Genomic DNA, 19,928 nt, shown 5'->3' on the forward strand with positions numbered 1-19,928 from the left:
TCTGATTGGCTGCCTCCCATTCACTCTGGGCAGAGGTCACAGTACCCTTAAATCACACTCCAATGCCTACATTTGCTTGAAGTAGCCAGAACTCCATTCAGATAGAAACAATGGGGCTATCCTTATAAAGGAACTCTGTATTTCTGTGGACGTAGTGTTAGGTAGACTCAGCAGACCCACCTCTCACGCCATGCATGCCAGCCTTAGATGTGGAAACTGCACTTTATGAAATTGAAAGGGTAAATTTTATTTCATCTTAAAATAGGTGATAAAAGGTCTCCTATTACATGTAGTATTCATACACTCATGCAGTGTGGTTAGACTTGTTAATGTGCTGGCATCATATAACAACTTGGCAAAGCAATCAGCATAAATACATAAAAGGCCACTTATGGTATGGCTGTTGCTGGAGGACTATATAAGATTGCTAAAATTTCACACTCAGTTTTTACAAACCTTTTATACATGTAAGCATGAGATAAACAAAAATACAGTGACTTGAAAAGGAAGAGCCAAATACTTTGTCCACTTTATTTGTGAACAAAAATAAGACTACAAACTGAAGTATGCATACAATTATGATTTTATTTGTTAAGTTACAACAGACAGAGACAGCTTTCCAGAAGGTACAATAAACCACACAAATATTTTAGAAAAGTCCTTTCTGTTTCTTTAAATCTAAGGCCCCCTCTAGTGTTTGGAACATTATAGGCATCAGAGTCCAACAAAAAGAACACTTTTGTTCCATTCATTTAGCACAAAATCAACGAGAGAAAGTATCGAACCATAATTCATATTTCAAATTCCTGCTATGATTAACTGATTCATTATCCTCTCATTCAATAACTTCTGTTATTGTATTTTTAGAAAACTAAACTTTGTTAATAAAGGGGAAAAAACATATACAATAGGATAGGGCTTTAGATTCCCAAATAAATATACTTTGTTGGAGTAATAGAAAATTAATTTAGCATTACCAGATAATCTATTCTGCTTTTATTAAAGTCAGTGGTAGATAGCAGTAATACTTCCTAAAGTACAGACTTAAGTAATCTGAGAATTCACTAGTAACCTCTTTCAGTGCTGTGTAAAGTATGCAATGTACTGCTGAAAACAAACCCCAGCTCGGCAGAACACGATGGAAGGAGCTGTGAACTCCACACAGATGTGGCACTGTGAAATCCAAGGACGTAATCCTATGTGCTTCAAAAGACTCATTAATATTAGACGTAGTTAAAAAAAAAGAAAAAAAACAGTTCAGTTTCACTTTGTTTTTTTTTTTTCTGCTAAAGCCTTTGTGTGTCTGCTTCCGTAGTCTACTACAGAAGGCCTAACAGTTAGTATTCTCTTACTGGAAAAGAAAAGTCTAGAATCAAATAAAAGCAAACACTGCAATCTTGAGCAGGAGAATGACAGAGAAGATTACCGAGTACACTGAAAATCTGACAATTCAAAAGCTCTTAAGCGTAAATTAGCTGCACTTAAACTATGAATTTGCCACCCAGTCTGTTATATGGCTTCCCAGCATGGACACTGCCACTGTCATTTGTAAATAATATAAGTTAAAGAAAAGACAGGTCACACAAAATTGAGTTAAAAAAACACAAAAACAGCTACATTAATAGCTGGCCTCAGTTTTTATGGTATCTACAATCAAATGGAATGAGACCCAGCATCTTTAAAGTGCAACACATACTCTTGGCTCAACATAAAAAAAAACTCTACAACTGGAAATGACTGAGACCATTTCTTCTACAATAAATTTAGTGAAAAGCTGTTTTGAAAGTTAGCTACCTAAACTGAGAAACACTGTTAAGTCATTTTAAATGAGTATATAAAATGCAATCACAAACAAAACCAGCATGGGAGAGGTAGCATAAAGTAAATGAAATCAAATAAATACTATACAGTAATGTATAAAGTCCACCTTATAAAAACTGAATCATTTAAAAATATCTATTTTCTCTACTTCTGACAATATTAAAATGAAATTTTAGACCTACAGTCTCTGTAGAGATTTTCCAAATGTTATTAATTACTGGCACTGTTTTTAGTCAATACTTCTCTGATCTGTCGGTCAAGTTCACTTATGATTCGGTCCTCATGATTGTACACACCCGTCCTCATCAGAGTATCCCTTTCTTCTATTAGACGAGTCAGGTAATCGTCCAAACCTTCCTCCAGCACCGGGCCACGGGGACCGGCCATTCTCCCACTTGCAACCTCGCTGGAGTCCTGGTTCTGTTTCTGTTCTTGCTGCCTTAATCTGAAAAGTCAACAAGTGCCACTCAAGCAAGCAACAAATACAGTTTTAGTTTGACCAGCACTTTTAAGAAGATTCATTGGTAAAGTTTTAGTAATATTTTCAAAAAAAACCAAAAATCAATGTATCACTTGACTAGCCAGAGTCCTAAAATTTACTAAAATCAGTTTAAAAAACAAGCTTTTCTAGTTTCAGAATACATGAAAACAACTAGGTGTGGTGATACATGCTTTAACCTTAGCACTTGGGGAGGCTGAGGTGAGAGGACAGAGACTAGTCTCAGCTATGTAAAGACTGCCTGAACCAAAACAAAAATAGCTTAAAAAATCTTCAGACATTTTAGAATTGATAGAAGACTTCAATTTTCTCCAGAAAACCAAAATCGGTAACATTTCATTTCTTTTTCAGTTAAAATGAAAGTATGTACATAATCTGAAAAGTCAGTGACACTGTGTACATAATGCACGTAGTGAATGCCCTGCTTGCCTTGTAAATACCTTCTTAGCACACGTTATTAGACATACCATCACTTCATTACCTTGTTACTTTAAGTCGTAATTAAATCTTCATTTGAATAATTTTTTCCTTTAAATTCATTCGTTAACTACTTATTCTGAAGAGTTCTGGGAGTAGTATAGCCAATCATGAGAAATCCACATTACAAAGGAGCTAATATCTACTTACAGAAAGTAAAAATCTAAAATCATAAATACCTGCTTCAAGGGGCAAACAAAAAAAAATCAGGTGCTTTGTGAGTTGGGTATTTCAACAGACTATGTTAATTATAGTGCCTTGAAAATGGAGGGTAATAGTAATACTTAGTATACTGACTAAGCAAGAGTAAATCTTGGATATGGACTACATTACAGTTTAGGATGTACAATTAAAATTAGTGCTAACAGTTATCAAGAAACTGATTACAAAATAGATTAACTTGTGTCTTACCACTGGTGTAAGGCCCTGCTCTGAGATGGTCTTCAGAGCAGCAAAGCAATGAGAACAAGTCCATTGTGAATGTTCACAAAGTATATGGGAGTGGGAGGAAGACTTGGTTCCAAAGTGTGCATGGTAAGTGCAATTACTATACAAACACACATACATCTGCCATACAAACTGCAGGCTTCCTATGCTGGTTCTCTGAACCATGAAGAGAAGGAAAGCTAAAGAATGCAATTCAAGGACACTAGAAAGAGAGCCCAACTACTGGAAGCACTACATGTTGAGACCCAATGGGAAATTAATTGGCTAATAGAGGCAAATTTTCCCTAAATTTGAGCAGTACACGTGCATAGGTGAAAGTAGAGTAGACATTTCTGAATAGTTGTTTTGTGTGCCTTATTATTTAATTTTTGGTCTTGAGCTCAAGACCTTGAATTCTCAGTGTTTTTGCTCCTGGTTGGCACCCTATCTCTTTAGACATACCTTCAGTCTACCTTTTTATTCTTTTTTCTGGCCAGACTGATGATAAGAGTCTCCAAACCTTTTCTGCCCAGTCTGCATTTGAATTGAGATCCTCAACTCTCAGTCTCCTGAGTAGTTAGTATTGAAAAGGTTTGAGTCACTGGCTTCTTGTTTTTTTTGTTTTTTTGTTTTTTTTTTTATTAGCATTGGGATTTGAACTCAAGGTCTCACAGCTCTTGGCTTGCTTAGTGGCACTCTTACCACTGGAGTCATACCTCCAGTCTGGCTCTTTGGTTATACTGGAGATGGAGTCTAACACACTTTTCTGCTCAGGCTGACTTCAAACTGTGATCTCCTGGATCTCAGCCTTCTAAGTAGAATTACAGACTACTAGCACTAGCTCTCCATCATAGTTCTTACAGTTACTAAGGAGACAAACCAATGACACACACAGTGCCAAACTAGGAGTAAGTCTAACCATTCCTATTTTTTATCATCTGTTTACACACAAAGGAAAGACACATTTCCCACAACTGGTCATACTTACCAAAGTATTTAGTAAAATATTCACAACAGAATTTTGGAATCTGAGAGTTGAAGATACTCATAAAATACAAGAGGAAGCTTTGCAAACATGGTTGAAAATTGCTGGGCCTAGATTCCACTCACACGCTTTCTGCCACTAGGAACCTGTAGCTCTGTTAAACAGTTCCTTCTCAGCTGGTTTGGTGGTCCACTGGGAATCTCAGCAGATGGGAGACAGAGGCAGAAGGACAGTGAGGTGTTTGGACTAGCCTGAGCTACATCGTGAATACTCAGCACTGAACCAAACAACAAAAAAAGGCTGTGTACTAAGCACTATTTTGATAAAGTAAATGCAGATGGTATTTTTGCCTATCAAATTTGTTGATACTATGAAAGCTAAGTTTATTAGTGTCTCCATGTACTTTATATATGACCTACTTGAAATCTAAAGCTCTAGTTTTCCTAATGAGGAAAGGCCTAATGAAAAGGTTAGAATTTCTGCTTTATGAAAAAAGGAAAAAAAAGTTTCATTTAAGGATTATACCTGTTCAACTCATTTCTTATATCCAACAATTCTTGTTGCTCAGTTTTCACTGTATCTTTTTCCTCTGCAGCAAGGTAACGCAGTCGCATCTGGTCCAACTCTTCTTGCTGTTTTTTAAGGCGAGCCATCTGACTCTCTTGCTCTCTCTTGTAAGAAACAACAGAGCCAGACACAGGTGAGAAGTGTATATATATTTCACAGTAGGATGACTTGTGGTTATACTCCCACTTGATATAGACACGAAATGCCAACTGAGTCACAAGTAATCTAGTAATCCCAAGTTTTCTCTGAATAGGATTTAAATTTCCTTTTGCTATTATAATCATTCATAACCCAATTGATGACCCAGGTTAACTAAATGTCATGGGATAACAAAATGAAAGCCAGAGAGCAGCTCTACATACGTGTTGAATTGAAACCCTTTGTACAACTATTTAAAATAACTTACAAACAATAGGAAAAAAAAGAAAGAAAGCAGCATATAAGAAATGATCATGTTAAGATATAAAAATTTTCAGGCGCATAAAAAAAAGGGTATGAAGGAGTGATAACTGCCCAAAGAGAAATATACTTATTACCTGACCTATGAAATGGTAATTCCTTAACAATAAGAAACATTTTTAAAAATCTATGTTCTTTAAAAAGAAAACAAGAGTCAAATACCACACCTTTGCATACATTTAAAATAAATGAACAAAGGACAAACAGCAAACCAATGAAACAGCGATGTTCATGAGACAATATGTTGGAAATGAACTTTACTACTTGGGGCGGGGGAAGAGGTGGGAGGGAGGGGGTTAAAAGAAATGTGTCTGACAAGAAATGTACTTATTAACTTGCGTATGTAACTAACTCTCCTGTACATCACCTTGACAGTAAAATTATATTTAAAAAAGAAATGAACAGTTCTTCCAGAAGAGCAGATAAAATTCTTAAACATAATTATGTAACACTAGACAAAAAAATAGTTATTCTATAGTTTCTTTAATTAGTATCTATTGCTGAAAGAGCCTATCTCAACACATAGCTCATGAACCCTACACATTTCTTTAGAGACAATGGTTTTCTTTCTTTAGAAAAGAACCTCAAGGGGCCGGGAAGGTGGCCTAGAGGAAGAATACTTGCCTAGCATGCACAAAGCCCTGGTTAGATTCTTTGGTATCACATACACAGAAAAAACTGAATGTGGTGCTGTGGCTCAAGTGGTAGAGCTCTAGCCTTGAGAAAGCCCAAGGATAGTGCCCAGGCCCTGATTTCAAGCCCCAGGACTGGCAAAAGCAAACAACAAAAACAGAAGCTCAAAGTGAGAGCTGAGTCAACATATAGATAGGTGTTATATATTTTTAAAATGTAAATTGATTCAATGAATTAAAACAAAAAAAATCGCGAATACCAAATCGGAAGTATACATTTTGCTAGATGTCTATAAAGTGAACTACTCATCATTACCACCCACTGAGCAGATGATCAAAATCCCAGAGTCCCTTTGACTTCTCTCCCAGCCACTTACATTTTCCCAAAGACAGTATTACGAGAATCTAATGTCACAGGCAAGTTTTGACTGCTCTGAGCTCTTATTTAGGATCGTGTGGCATTTAATGCTTTGTGTTGGACTTCTTTCACTTAACACTGACTTCAAGATTCATTTGTATTGTTCTTTTTTTTTTGTGGGTCATGGAGCATGAACTCAGCCTGGGTGTTGTCCCTGAGCTCTTCAGCTCAAGGGTACTCCCCTACCCTTGAGCTAAGCTCCACTTTCAGTTTTCTAAGCAGTTAATTGGAGATGAGTCTCAGGTCCCTTTGTGCCCGGGCTGGCTTTGAACCTTGATCCTCAGATCTCAGCCTCCTGAGTAGCTAGGATTACAGGCGTGAGCCACTATGCCCCACTCATTTGTATTGTTTTGTGCAGTTGATTACTCAGAGTATTAGATGACATTCCATTATATGAACATACAATCTATTAACTCCAATGCTAATTCTAGTTTCTAATTTTCTGCCACTCTTGGGGCTAGAGCTCAGAGCCTGAGCACTGTCCTTGGGCTTTCTCAAGGCTAGAGCTCTACCATTTGAACCACAGTTACCACTTTGGGCTTTTTCTATGTGTGTGGGATAGAGGAATCAAACCCAGGTCTTCGTGCATGCTAGGCCAAACTCCTGGTCCTAGTTTCCAATTTTTATAGTATAAATTAACACTGATGTGAAGATTGCTATGCATGACGTCTGTTATGTGTCCATCCACATCTTGATAGGCTACACCTCTAAGATTCAAATGGCTGTGACAGAAAGTATAGGAATTTCCAAATTAGTAAATACTGCCAAATAGCCTACAAAGTAATCATACCAATTACTGTTCACAAGTAAATACCTGGGCAAACACCTTTTTATTATTGAAACACTTCCTCTTCCTATCATGCTTTTCTTTTTATTCAATAGAAGCCCATAATATTAATATAGTCCAGATTTCCCCATCAATCTCATTTTGTATGGAGCTCTTCACTTAAGAACTTGTTTTACCTACTCCACTTTTAATTTTTTTTTAATAAATGGTACCCTCTTAAAGCTCCCTCATTTAGATAAATTACACACCTACTTTTATGAATAATATATTAGGATCTACCCTAATAAAACTCTAAACAGCCAGAAAGGTAGTAGCTAACTGTGTAGTTCCAGCTGTTTGAAAGGTAGATACTGGAGGATCAGTGTGAAGGAAGCCTAGAGTTTCACTTGCCTACCATGTTAATACTTCTACATCCATTGGATGTATTTCTTCCTGTATTGTTTTAATGTAGCAAAACCTGCATTAATAATAAGCAGGGATAGTGCCTATAAGTTTTATATCCTTTAGCTAAAGGAAGCGGTGTTATGGCTCAAGTGGTAGAGTGATAGCCTTGAGCTGAAGAGCTCAGGGACATCACCCAGGCCCAAAGTTGAAGCCCCACTGCCAAAAGAAACCCAAAATAAATACTTTTTTCTTTTGTCTAGTCCTGGGGCTTGAACTTGGTCTGAGCACTGTCCTTGGGCTTTCTCAAGGCTAATGCTCTACCACTTGAGCCACAGTACTACATCTTGCCTTTTCTGATTATGTGGTACCTAGGAATCAAACAAGGGCTTCAAGCATGGTAGGTAAGCACTCTACAGCTAGGCCATGTTCCTGGCCCCCTAATTAGCTTTTTCTTTGTTCCATCATTGTCAGATTTCAGGATCAAAGTTTTATGTAGGATCATTTATTTTGTTCAAAAAATAGGAAAAAAATTCTATTTCCTGAAAAATCTATATACAATTAGCATTACTTCTTCCTAAAATGTTTACTAAAATTCAAATGTAAAGCCATTTGAAAACTGGATTTTCCTTGTTATGTAACTTTTTCATTACGACTTCTCTTATTTTCTTTAATAATAATAATATTAGTAGCACTAGTGGTCAGTGCCTCTTCGTGTCCTTGAAGCACTTTTCTTTTTTCTTTTTTTGCTAGTCCTGGAGCTTGAACTCAAGAGGCTGGGCACTGTCCTTGAGCTTTCTCAAGGTAAGCTCTATACCACTTGAGCCACAGAACCACTTCTGGCTTTTTCTGTGCTTATGGTACCAAGGAATCAAACCCAGGGCTTTGTGCATGCTAGGCAAGCACTCTATCACTAAGCTAAACTCTTAGCCCCTTGAAATACTCTTGTAAAGAAGATGAAAAAGATGGATCCTCTCAAAGAAACAACTTTGTTGGTTTTTATTGTACACTTTCCTCCATTTCATTAATTTTATTTTCTTCTTTATTTCATTATCTTATAAACTGAGATCTCTACCACCACCTCCAAGCCCTGCTCCCGGGGCTTGAACTCAGGGCTTACCTGGGCACTGCCCCTGAGCCTCTTTGTGTTGAAGGCTAGCAATTCTACCATTTGAGCCACAAAGCCACTTGCAGCCTTTTCTGAGTCATTTAGTAGAGGTAAGAGTCTCATGGCCTTTTCTGCCTGGGCTGGCTGGGAACTGCAGTCCTCATGTCTCAGCCTATTGAGGATTATAGGTATGCGCCACTAGCACCCAGTTAACACTGGGTTTTAAATATTTACAGGATTTAAAATTTTTGATTATTTTTTCATTGCAACTGTAGTTATAAATTTCCTTCCCCTAGCATAACTGATATCAAGTGCTTTCATCATTTCTCGGCTAAAAATATTTTCTAATTTCACTGTGGTATTAATTTTTCCATTATTGGCAGCATGCTAAGTAATATCCAATCCTTGGGAATATTATAATTAATTTCTAGTTTAGATTTCTTTATGATCAGAAAACATTCTGAATTATAATCTTGTGAAATGTATTAAGAATTATTATGCTAATACTTAATATGAGCAATTTGACTAAATGTTCCTTATACACTAGAAACTAATAGCTCTTCTGGACTTTTTCAATGAAGTTTTCTAGATATACCACTAGTGAATTGGGTTTTTTGGTTTTGTTTTGTTTTTTGCCAATCCTGGGGCTTGAACTCAGGGCCTGACCACTGTCATTGGGCTTTCCTCAAGGCTAGCGCTTTACTACTTGAGCCACAACACCAGTTCTCGCTTTTTCTATGTATGTGGTAACAAGGAATTGAACCCTGGTCTTTGTGCATGCTAGGCAAGCCCTCTACCACTAGGCCAAACTCCCACCCCGAGTTGAGTTGTTGTAACACAGTATCTTTAATTTTCTATTGATAGTTTTCAGGAGAGCGCTATGGCCAAATTTTTCATCATTACTAAGAATCCATTCATTTTACTGGTTTTTGCTTGATGTAGAATTGTTATTCTGCCCACTGCAACTGTGAAAATTGTCTTTTCTTTTCTAAGCTCTCTCTTCTCTATTTAGAAGTACTGGGGATTGAGTTCAGGGCCTCAAGCCCTTTTGCTTTAAATGTGTTTTTCATTTAGTGCTTTGAGCTTTTGCCTTAGCTGGCCTAAAACCATAGTCCTACTAACTCTGCCTCCCATGTTGCTGGGATTATGGGCCTGTGCTACTACTACTGGCTAGATCAGCTTTTCATTACTATTAATAGAACATATATATTTCCCTATTTCAGCACCGAACCAGTGTGCATCCTTATATAAACATGCCAGTCACATAAGCAGCATACTGTTGGGCCAACCCTCTTCCCTCCCTCCTCCCCCATCTCTCTCTCTCTTTCTGCCAGTCCTAGGGCTTGAACTCAGGGTCTGGGTACTGTATCTGAGCTTTTCCTCAAGGCTTGCACTCTACCAACTGAACCACAGAACCACTTCTGGATTTTTCTGATTATATGGTACTGAGGAATCAAACCAAGGGCTTCATGCTTGCTAGGTAAGCACTCTACCACTAAGCCACATTCCTAGCTCATGGGCTTTCAGTTTCTAATTCAGCTTTTTATTTAATATTTGTGTTTAATAGAAACATCAAATTTATTCATATTTAAAGCATTCGATGATTTAAAGGATATTAAATCTTTCCATTACTATTTTCTTCTTTTTCCCATTACTATTTTCTACCCCATCATCTACTTTTGCATTTATCTTACATTATCCATTTTATGACAATTTTCCATTCTCTTACAGTATTCTTTTATCCTTCTTCTAAATATGCATTCCTCATTTAGCAGATACTAAATACAATACTACAGAAAATAAATATTTTATACATTTTAACTCTTTTTCTTCATATTTTTGTACTATTCCTTTTCATTATTTCATTAACCTCTATTCTCTTATGCATCAACACTTTTATCTATAAAAATCCCCTCAGCTTTGCCATGATAAATTCTTTTGACTTCTGCTAGAATATTTTCAGAGAATTTTGGTTTCAGGGTTGTTGATTCTTTTGTTTGTTTTGTTTTGTTTCAGTACCTTAAGGATGCTAGTCTATTTCATGAACTTCTTTGCTTTCATGAAGTTATCTGACAGTCTTATTTATCTTTGCTCCTTTAAAGGCAATGGGTAAGTGTCCAATAAACATGAAGACATGCTCAACTTCATTAGTTACAAGCTGAATGAAAACTGAAGTCACGAAGTGATCAAAATGAAAATGTTAAGACATCTAGTAACAGACAAATGTTGTCAATGATGTGAAGGACAGAAACAGTTATGCAATACCACTCGAAACTCATATAGCCATGTTAGGAAAAAATTAGGCAATATTTAATGAAGAAAGAAAAGGTATTTGCTAGTACCAGAAACTCCACCTCTAAAACATTCAGAAATAGTGTTGTTTTATTATAAGAAAAGCTAGGGGAAAATATATCCCCTAGCTAAAATGGTGGCAAACCAGAAGCCTTGAGTGCCATCCCTTGTACCACAAACAAAAGCAACAAAACTGTGTAACTGTAGTGTATTTGTAGAGAATGATTCAATGTACAGAAAGATTTAAAATCATAAAAACTAAGCAGTGCTGTTTATAAAGATGTCTTATAAAAGAAAGTTATAAAGGGAAAAGCAGATCCATGATAAATTAATACAACTCAGGACAGTTGTTACCCTTGGAAAGAGGGGAGAAGAGGCAGCTGAGAAAGCCACATAGTTCCAAAGCGTTCATAGTTCCAAACCACTACACTTCTTAAACCAGAAGGTCAACGAGAAAAGTGTAAGAATCATCTCTTTGGAATGCGTTTTTCAGTGACAAAGTAATTATTTAAAAAGAAGAAAAAATGTGTAGACAAAAATTTATCAGATTATTATCTTTGGCTGAGAAGAGCACAGAATATTGAAGATTTTTATTTTCAGTGTTGTACAGAACAACACAATTTGTATTTTGTAGTAAGCTAAAGTATGGCTTTATATCAATTGCTTATTTAGCTTTAGGCGACTTTATAAAACTGGAAACATTTATATATTAAGACATGTAATGAAATTCGTTTAAATTCCTTGAATTTTAGATCAAGCATGGGATATTAACAATAATCACACACATATACAAAAATTAGAGGTTAGTGAAAGAAATTCTACTGCCAGGTGCTCTGGGTTAAAGTCTCCTCAATCAAGTGAGTATAATCTTTATTTTGCCTTGGCGGTCTATAAATCCAGAGAAAAGATGTAAACATACATACACTAGACTAAACAGCGGCTAAAAAGTGGCCCCTACGTACTCTCCCACTCACACATACCATGTGAGTCTGTGGGAAAACTTAGAACTAAACTAAGGAACTCAAGTAAAGTTTTCTGAAAATAACCCAGAGCTGACAAGTCAGTAGGAGGGCCTGGATGGTTTCAAGACACAGTTTTTAACCAAGACTTGGACCTCCAACTGTTTTCTTAAACAAAGATTTACATCCCATCCTTGGCTAAATTACTTATAAATTAATCAAATTAATTACCCTGAGTGGATAAGCAGGAGGCTGGACAAGATAGTGCTGATGTCAGCCGATGAAGTCTGTGTTGTTTTAACTAAATATATCAGCTTAGTTTTAAACAGATCTACTGTGCACAAATATGGTAAGAGACCTACATCCCACCTAGAATCTTAGTTCTGTTTCCTGTCCTGGGAACAAACAAATCTAGCTTTAATATATTTGACATAGTAAAAATGTTATGTTTTCTATAACAGATTTATATTTTATAACAATGATTCATGCATTTTAGAAAAGTAGCAGCTTTTACTCCGGTTATATAAAACTACATTCTAAAGTGTTAAATGTTTTTAGGTATTATATATATGTGATCATCTACAACTTAAGGATTAACAGATAGTCAAATATTTGTGGATCAATTTTATTTTAAGTATTTACATTTAAAAATATTTCTAGTGTATTTTCAAATTATGAATAAGAAGCAACTAAATTATCCACAAGGTATATCTAACAAGTAGAACTATTAGTGTTGTCTCAAGACACCAATTCCAGAATATGAGGGTATCATTTCCTTGTTTTCTAAGTTAGGAATCACTTTATGTTACTCTTAATGATTCATCTTGATTATAAAAGAACACCTTCACAAAACTAAACTGGGAAACCGACTTTTATGGTTGTGAATCAGAAGTTAAATTTTCTTCTAAATAATTAGAAGGTTATGATTTTTTAATTCACAAATTGACTTACTTGGTCACCTTTGAGTAATGGAAATCTCTGTTTAGACATTCTTTTGGCAATGGCTACTAAGCATTAGATCTTATTTCCAAGCTTTAGCAGCTGGGTTTTGTCATTAACATTTATTAACAATCTCAGATATGGCTTTCTCTGTCTAATCCGTACTATACAAATGTTTTGTATGGCCCTCCAGAGGGTTTTGATGTGACAAATTACTGGCAGAGATTATAGCCCCGTGGCTATTCACCAGAGGCAATGTAAAATTAACATGGTACTAATCCAATTTAAACAAGAAGTTCCACAAACAATTCTCTGAACAAAAGCAGAGAGACAATTCCAGTTTTACATCCAAACACAATAAAATGTGCTTTTAATAAAAAGAATTTTAAGGCAAAATTTGAAGCAGTTTTCACACAGATAAAATGTAGTGATTTGGTGAAGTTATTAATTTTAATCTTCAAAAAAACAGCTAGTGGCAGAGTATAATTCACTCACTGTAGTGATCCCAAGGTTTATTACCTTTCTTATGAAATTATTGCATCCCAGTGTGGTCTGCAAAACATCAATGATTCCCAGTGACCTTAAAATCTGTTTACAGTATTGCTTCTAAAGCATAACGTTTGTGGGATGAGGAATAAAAAAGGTCCTCAATGAGAGAACAACAAACAACCCTGCACCAACACAGAACAGTTACTTTCATTTCCTTTCATGGAGTCTGAGTTTTGAGAACCACCAGGTTTTAACAGTTTTCTTTCGTAAACCAAGAGAAAGAAGGCAGGTGAAAATTACCTTGTCAAAGTTTTAATGGGCTTGATAGTAGAAAGAATAAATTAAAAGTAGATGAATGAAAGAATCTAGAAGACAGCAAACAAAAGAGGATGAATAAGTTAAGAAGGATGAGTCTATTTTACATTCAATATCCTTCTAAGGCATGACCTCAACATTTCAGTTTAGCAAGAACACGAATGATGAACTTGGGCAATGCCATTTAGAACACTTGGGCCCATATTTTAAAACTACCTCTGCTGAGCATCAGTGGCTCATGCCTATAATCCTAGTTACTCAAGAGGCTAAGATCTGAGGACGGTGGTTCAAAGCCAGCCTGTGCAGAAACATTTGCAAGAATCATTTCCAATTAACCACCAAAAGTCACGTGTGGAGCAGTGGCTCAAGTGGTAGAGAGTTACTACTGAGGAAATGAGCTCAGGGACAATACTGAGGACCTGAGTTCAAGCCTCAGGACCAACACCTGCACATGCAAGTGCACATTTGAGCATGTGCAACACACATCTACAACCAACTTTAAAAAGAGAGTAATCTACAATATCTACAAACGAACATGACTGCAACCTAAATATTTTGGCATCATGATGTTGAATTAGCTTCTCTACCTCAGTCACTTTCCCTTTCATGATCACTGGTCAGACAGGATCGACAATGGCACTTGCCTCACTGACTCAACTACTTTTCATTCAATACACTGGTTTTTCTTGTTTTTATCTCCTTGAAATTCTTTCACTCCATAGTTTCTTTGGACCAAAATAATAAAATCACAAAAGAGATGCAGTGTGAATTCTGGTTAAAGACTGCAATTTTATCTCTATTGTTTACCACTTTTGTGATCACATGCAACTTAACTTCAAGTCTCAGGTTCCTTAATTTATGAAATGGGAATGCTTATTAGGATTAAATGAAAACATCTGAAGGGCTTATTTATGACTGAGCACCTAAAAACCACTTCTGCAAAGGACTCCTCATCTCTTTCTCAACAGATGCATATCTTACTCCCTGCAGAATTAATGTAAAAATTTAAATGTTTACATTTTCAATCTTATCTCTTTCCTATACTCCAACTGGCTTCTTAACAACTATATTTCCAGCAGTCAACACTCTTTCCAGATGCTACAGTTTGAGCCCTTGGCATTATCTTTGACAAGAACGTTCTTGGTGTATTCCCATGGCTACCACTTAAGTTCCCGAACTGACCTCTAAAATACGATCTCCTGTACTTTATAAGAACAGACTATACTTCTGTGATGAACATGCTATTCACTATGTTTGTATTTCTCCCACCACTTCCCTAAGCATAACTAATTCCACCATTAAAATCCTGACTACTCATCTCTAGAAGGCTATCTCAAATTCCTCTTCATCTATGCTGCCTTTTCTAAGTCCCATGTACTTTTCCTTCTTGAGTAATCTCTATGGCATATTTTTCAGGGCAGTAAATATTAGTATTGTGTCTTATTTAGTACCAAATTCCAAACTCCTGTGGGCAAGTCTTATATCTTCCTTCTATCTGTATCCGTAGTGTAGCGTCTTTAATACAGGATGCCCATTTTCAGTCTACACACACTTCACACCCTCATTCAAAAATCCAAGCCCCAAACTATCAGTGCTAATACAAAGTCACAGGTAGTATACGCCTCCTTTCTTTCTTGCCTGAGTAGGAGCACACAGACATATAAAAGGCCAAAACCAAAACTCATCTGCCATTTGATAAAAATGTATACGAAACAAATAGTGTTTTGTTTATATCAGGTCCCATTTCCAAAATACCTCATGATATGTAAGTATTCCAAAATCTGAAAAAATATGAAATGCAAAATACTTTTGGTCCCAAGCATTTTGGATAAGAGATATACAACCTGTATCTTCACTGTGTATAATACTATTTTATAGTAACTGGCTATCTACCTTGTCATCATTTGCAATACTTACAATCTCAACTCATCTACAATCCACAACAGCATATATGTTCTAGTTGTATACAGTCTGGCAGTCCTTTGCAAAGGTGGTAAGCATCACCCAAAGACAGTCAATATTATTTGATAATACTACAGACAAATTAAGAAAAACTCAGATCCCAAATTCACCATGTACCAAATATTCAGAATACAGCTCACATAATAAGAAAAAGCAAATTTTTAAAAAGCAAATCATTACTAGTTCCTAAAAAGTTTTAGGTCAAGAAAACAACTTGCTCATGTTTTCTTTGATTTAATTATATGAAGAAATTATACTTAAAGTTAAGATTAACTGCCTGAAACTAACAGTAGTTGTTATCTACTAGCAGGAAGGCTTTAAAAAAAAAGCACCAAGTCTCAGTAAATACACGCCATGGAACAAACTGTTGAATAATTTCTTAATTGAATTGTCTTCCCAGGAATAAGGTTTTAGAATGTTTGTGACTTGGAAAAGATGTTGCCCTCCTCCCCAGCACTGCCAATGGAAAGATTAATACTAAGGAGGAAAGAAGTACTTGTTTATAAGTAGAAGTAAAAGAAATTACTCTAAAAGATAACTGGCAATTAATTAAAAATACGAAGAGCTAAAGTTTTTAGCTTTTAATTACAAAACAAAAGGAGAATCCTGTACGCAACACATTAAAAAAAAAAAAAAAGAAAAAAGGCCCTTAAGTTAAAAAAATAGCAGTGGAGATTGAAAGGCAAATATGTGAACATAAAATATGTTGCCAGACAGGAAAACTTGTAAAGAAACAGGGAAAAAGACAGAGAAAGAATAAGCCATAAACCACATACCTGTTTAAGTCTGGCAAGTTCTTTCAAAGCTCGTCCCCACTGCTGCTTATAATGGAGTTTAGACTTAGTTGCAGATTCCAACTTTCTTTCAAGTTCAACCTAACAGTGATTAAAATCGTATCAAGTGAAACACTATACCAGTGTGTACAATCACTGAAAGATAATATATACAAAGAGTCTGGCTTAAGAAAAGAGTTTATATAGTGTAACATACGACATCATCTAAAACTGTTATATAATTTACTATAAATATTATGGCACATGAACATTTTCTTGTTTAAAATATAGTCTTATTTTTATTGCCTTGCAGCCTACACTAAAAAGAGTCGAATTAGTCTTAAGCTCCAGACAGTTAACTATAAATGTACTCACATATGTATATTACATGGAATGAAAAATACATTTACTTTTTACAAAAGCAGCCAAACTGTTAGCATTCCAATTTAGCTAGCACTTTGTACCTTGGAAACCAAATTTTCCTTTTAAAGTTTTCTCATTATGTGAAATTTTGTTTTATAATAAAGATACCTGAGATAGCTTTAATAACTATATTTTAGCAAAACTATTGAACATTGGAATCAGTCAAATGTGTTTTTTAATCAAAAAGCCACTTACAAAGAGTACAAAGTCAAAATTATTTCAAGAATTTAAACCCAAGAGTAAGAAAAATAATGTTCCATAAAAGCACACATTTAATTTTTACTTTCTATTTTTTCAAATCTATAAAGGAAAACAAAGCGATTCAATTAAAAATATGGTTATTTATACTTGCAGCAGGCATTCTGTTGTACATGAACTGAAGCCAACTTGGCTATGCTTTGGAATGTTCTCACTCAGTGTTTCAAACCAAGTACCAAACAAATTCATGGAGCCAACAGACAGTTTTACCATTAAGTGATAATAGAATAATCTGCTTGAATTACAGTAAAACACTGTTGCTCTGAACTGGTCAAAAAATCTTTTTATATCAAGTCTACTTTTTCCCATACATATGACTCCCAATGTTGGATAGGAAAACAAAAGTGAAGACACTATAAAAATTCCAACTTCAGAAAATTCATATGAAAATAAAAGAAAAACCAGACTGCCAAACTTCCTTCACAAAAGTCCAGAACACTGTTTGTAGTAATACATGACTAAATGGAGGCAAGATCTTTTCTGCTTTATAAATCTCTAGTGCTTGGATTTAGATGTGTTGACATTTCACAACCTGACTCAAGCATTTTAAGTAGAATAATATTGCTGGGATTATTGGAGATAATCTTCTCCACTTATCTCCAAAGACTTACATATATTACACAATAATTTAACTACAGGCTATACCTCAGAAGAATAGAACATATTTTGTATAGCTGTGGGATAAAGAATAGTTTGTCCATGTGTACTTGACAAGTTCTAATATACCCTGGATGGGCCTAAAAGAAAGGACTAATGAATCAGCTTTACTGAATAAACCTGAATAAACCTGCCACATATACTAAAAGAATTCATATTTTGTAGTAGTTTCCATTAATTTAAATACAAATAAACTTTTACATACAATTATTTTTTATTAAATAATTAACATTAATTTTTACATCGTATTTCAAATGTCATGTTTAACAAACAAGTATTCAAGAAGGGAACCTCTATATACAATCATTGGCACATTAGAACATAATTAAAATTAAGCTGAGAGTTTGTGGGTACAATTATTTTATGTAACAAAAATCTATCTAGCAAATCTAATATCCAAATATTATTCACCTAACAAATTTTATCATTTTGTTTTGACCAGTCTTGGGCCTTGAACTCTGGGCCTGGGCACTGTCCCTGAGTTCCTTTTGCTCAAGGATAGCACTCTACACTGAGCCACAGCATAATTCTGGCTTTTTCTGTGATGAATTGGAGATAAGAGTCTCGTGGACTTTCCTGACTGGTCTGGCTTTGATCCTCAGATCTCAGCCTTCTGAGTAGCTATGATTACAGAAACAAGCCACCAACCGGTGATCAGCCATTTTACCACTTTTTTATGGTATTAAAGAAATATGAGGTCCAGAGCGTGGCCTAGTGGTAGAATGCTTGCTCAGCATGCCCGAAGCTCTGGGTTCGATTCATTGGTACCACATACACAGAAAAGGCCAGAAGTGATGCTGTGGCTCAAGTGGTAAAGTACTAGCCTTGAGAAAACCCAAGGACAGCACTGAGGCCCTAAGCCCTAAGTTCAAGACCCAGGACTGACAAAAAAAAAAAAAAAAAAAAGAAAAGGAAAGAAATATGAGTTCAATTCCCAGGAAAATTCACATAACCAACACCATGATATAATTTCAGGATATTCGAAGACCTTGAGTTAAGAGGCCTTAATATGAACTAGATTTGAGAGTGTTGAAAGCTTTTACACTTGTTTTCTTTCCCTTTTCAGCTTCCTGAGACAGATTCTTGCCATGTCACCCAGATTTGCTTCAAACATATGATCCTCCTGACTGAGCCTCCCAAGAGCAAAAACCACAGGTGTGAAAATACCACACTGTGCCAGCAGTTTTATTTAAGGGTTCATTGGTCCAGGACCGAAGTAACTTACTTTAGGCAAATTATACACTCCTGCAAGGACAACTGCTAAGGACCTAGAGTCATTCACAGACCACTGGGCACTAAAAACATAGATTTTTCTCTACCCTTGATAGCAAGCTTTCTACTAGAGGTATGGCATTGCTTTTGTTTCTAACCTATTTCTACATTTGGTCTGTCACAGAAATGACCTACCTCTTCCTTGAAATATTTTCAAGTTTGTTATATTATATTCTTACTGCCACTTCTTTAGCCCAGGCTGGTCTCAATCCATATTGAGGATCTTGTCTCCCAGCTTCTAATTTGTCCACAAATCCTGCCAACTCGATACCAATTCACTCCTTCCTAAAAGATCCACTCTTCTTCGCCTACAGTATTATGCTTACCCCTTTGATTATAGGATTCAAGGTGCTCACTTCCTATAGAAGCATAATTTCCATACTACCCGCCCAACCTACTTTTTTCGTATTCCTGAAGAAGAAATTCACTATCTTCCTATGCTCTTCTCCCAAGTTACTCCGGGCCTGCCAACTTTTTCCCTTCTCTGCTTATATATCTTAAAGCTTGAATTCTATGTCTACATGAGGCTCTCTTAAATCTTCTAGTACTGAACACCAAAATTTGAGAATGTCAGAGGTTCTTTTCGTAATCTTTGGTATATGAGTATTCACTGTTACTTACCGTTGAGACATTTCTTTAACTTCATAACAAACTATTTAAAATCAAGGCATCCTCCCATTTTTTTGGGGGGGGGGTGTGAATACTAAGGCTTGAACTTAAAGAGCCTGGGTGCTCTTAAGTTTTTCACTCTCTTAAGTTTTTCAATCAAGGCTCACACTCTACTTAAGCCACATTTCCACATTCACCTTTGTAGTGGTTAACTGAAGGTAAGAATCTCATGGGCTTTGTTGCCTGGGCTGGCTTTCAACTTCAATCCTGATTTCAGCCTCCTGAGTCAATAGGATTACAGGCACAAGCTACAAAGGCCCAGGTTCGATAGTACTCTTTTATTCTCTTTTCTCCTCTCCTTCCCATTTTCCCTGAGAGTGGGCACACACAGATACCAAATATTCTTAAATACTCTACATA

The 19,928-nt window shown here is 35.9% G+C and overlaps 1 protein-coding gene across 4 annotated transcripts in view; it reads right to left on the reverse strand.

Moving 5' to 3' along the window:
* Positions 1-529: 529 nt before the first annotated feature.
* The window catches only part of Cep120 (centrosomal protein 120), a 70,357-nt gene continuing 50,958 nt past the window's right edge, over positions 530-19,928 (reverse strand). For 2 of the 4 annotated variants that reach the window (XM_090340081.1, XM_090340080.1), the window contains exons 19-21: positions 16,293-16,391; positions 4,734-4,879; positions 530-2,266 (exon numbers count right to left, since the gene is read on the reverse strand). In XM_090340081.1, the coding sequence (XP_090196207.1) occupies positions 2,032-2,266; positions 4,734-4,879; positions 16,293-16,391 (480 nt within the window). In that variant the 3' untranslated portion in view covers positions 530-2,031. Of the gene's footprint in view, positions 2,267-4,733; positions 4,880-13,539; positions 13,605-16,292; positions 16,392-19,928 lie in introns of those variants that run through there. The other 2 variants (XM_090340084.1, XM_090340082.1) reach the window with 2 other exon arrangements.

The sequence above is a fragment of the Megascapheus bottae genome, chromosome 10 (assembly GCF_031878675.1).
Source record: "Megascapheus bottae isolate mThoBot1 chromosome 10, mThoBot2.hap1, whole genome shotgun sequence".
Classification (NCBI taxonomy): Eukaryota; Metazoa; Chordata; class Mammalia; order Rodentia; family Geomyidae; genus Megascapheus; species Megascapheus bottae.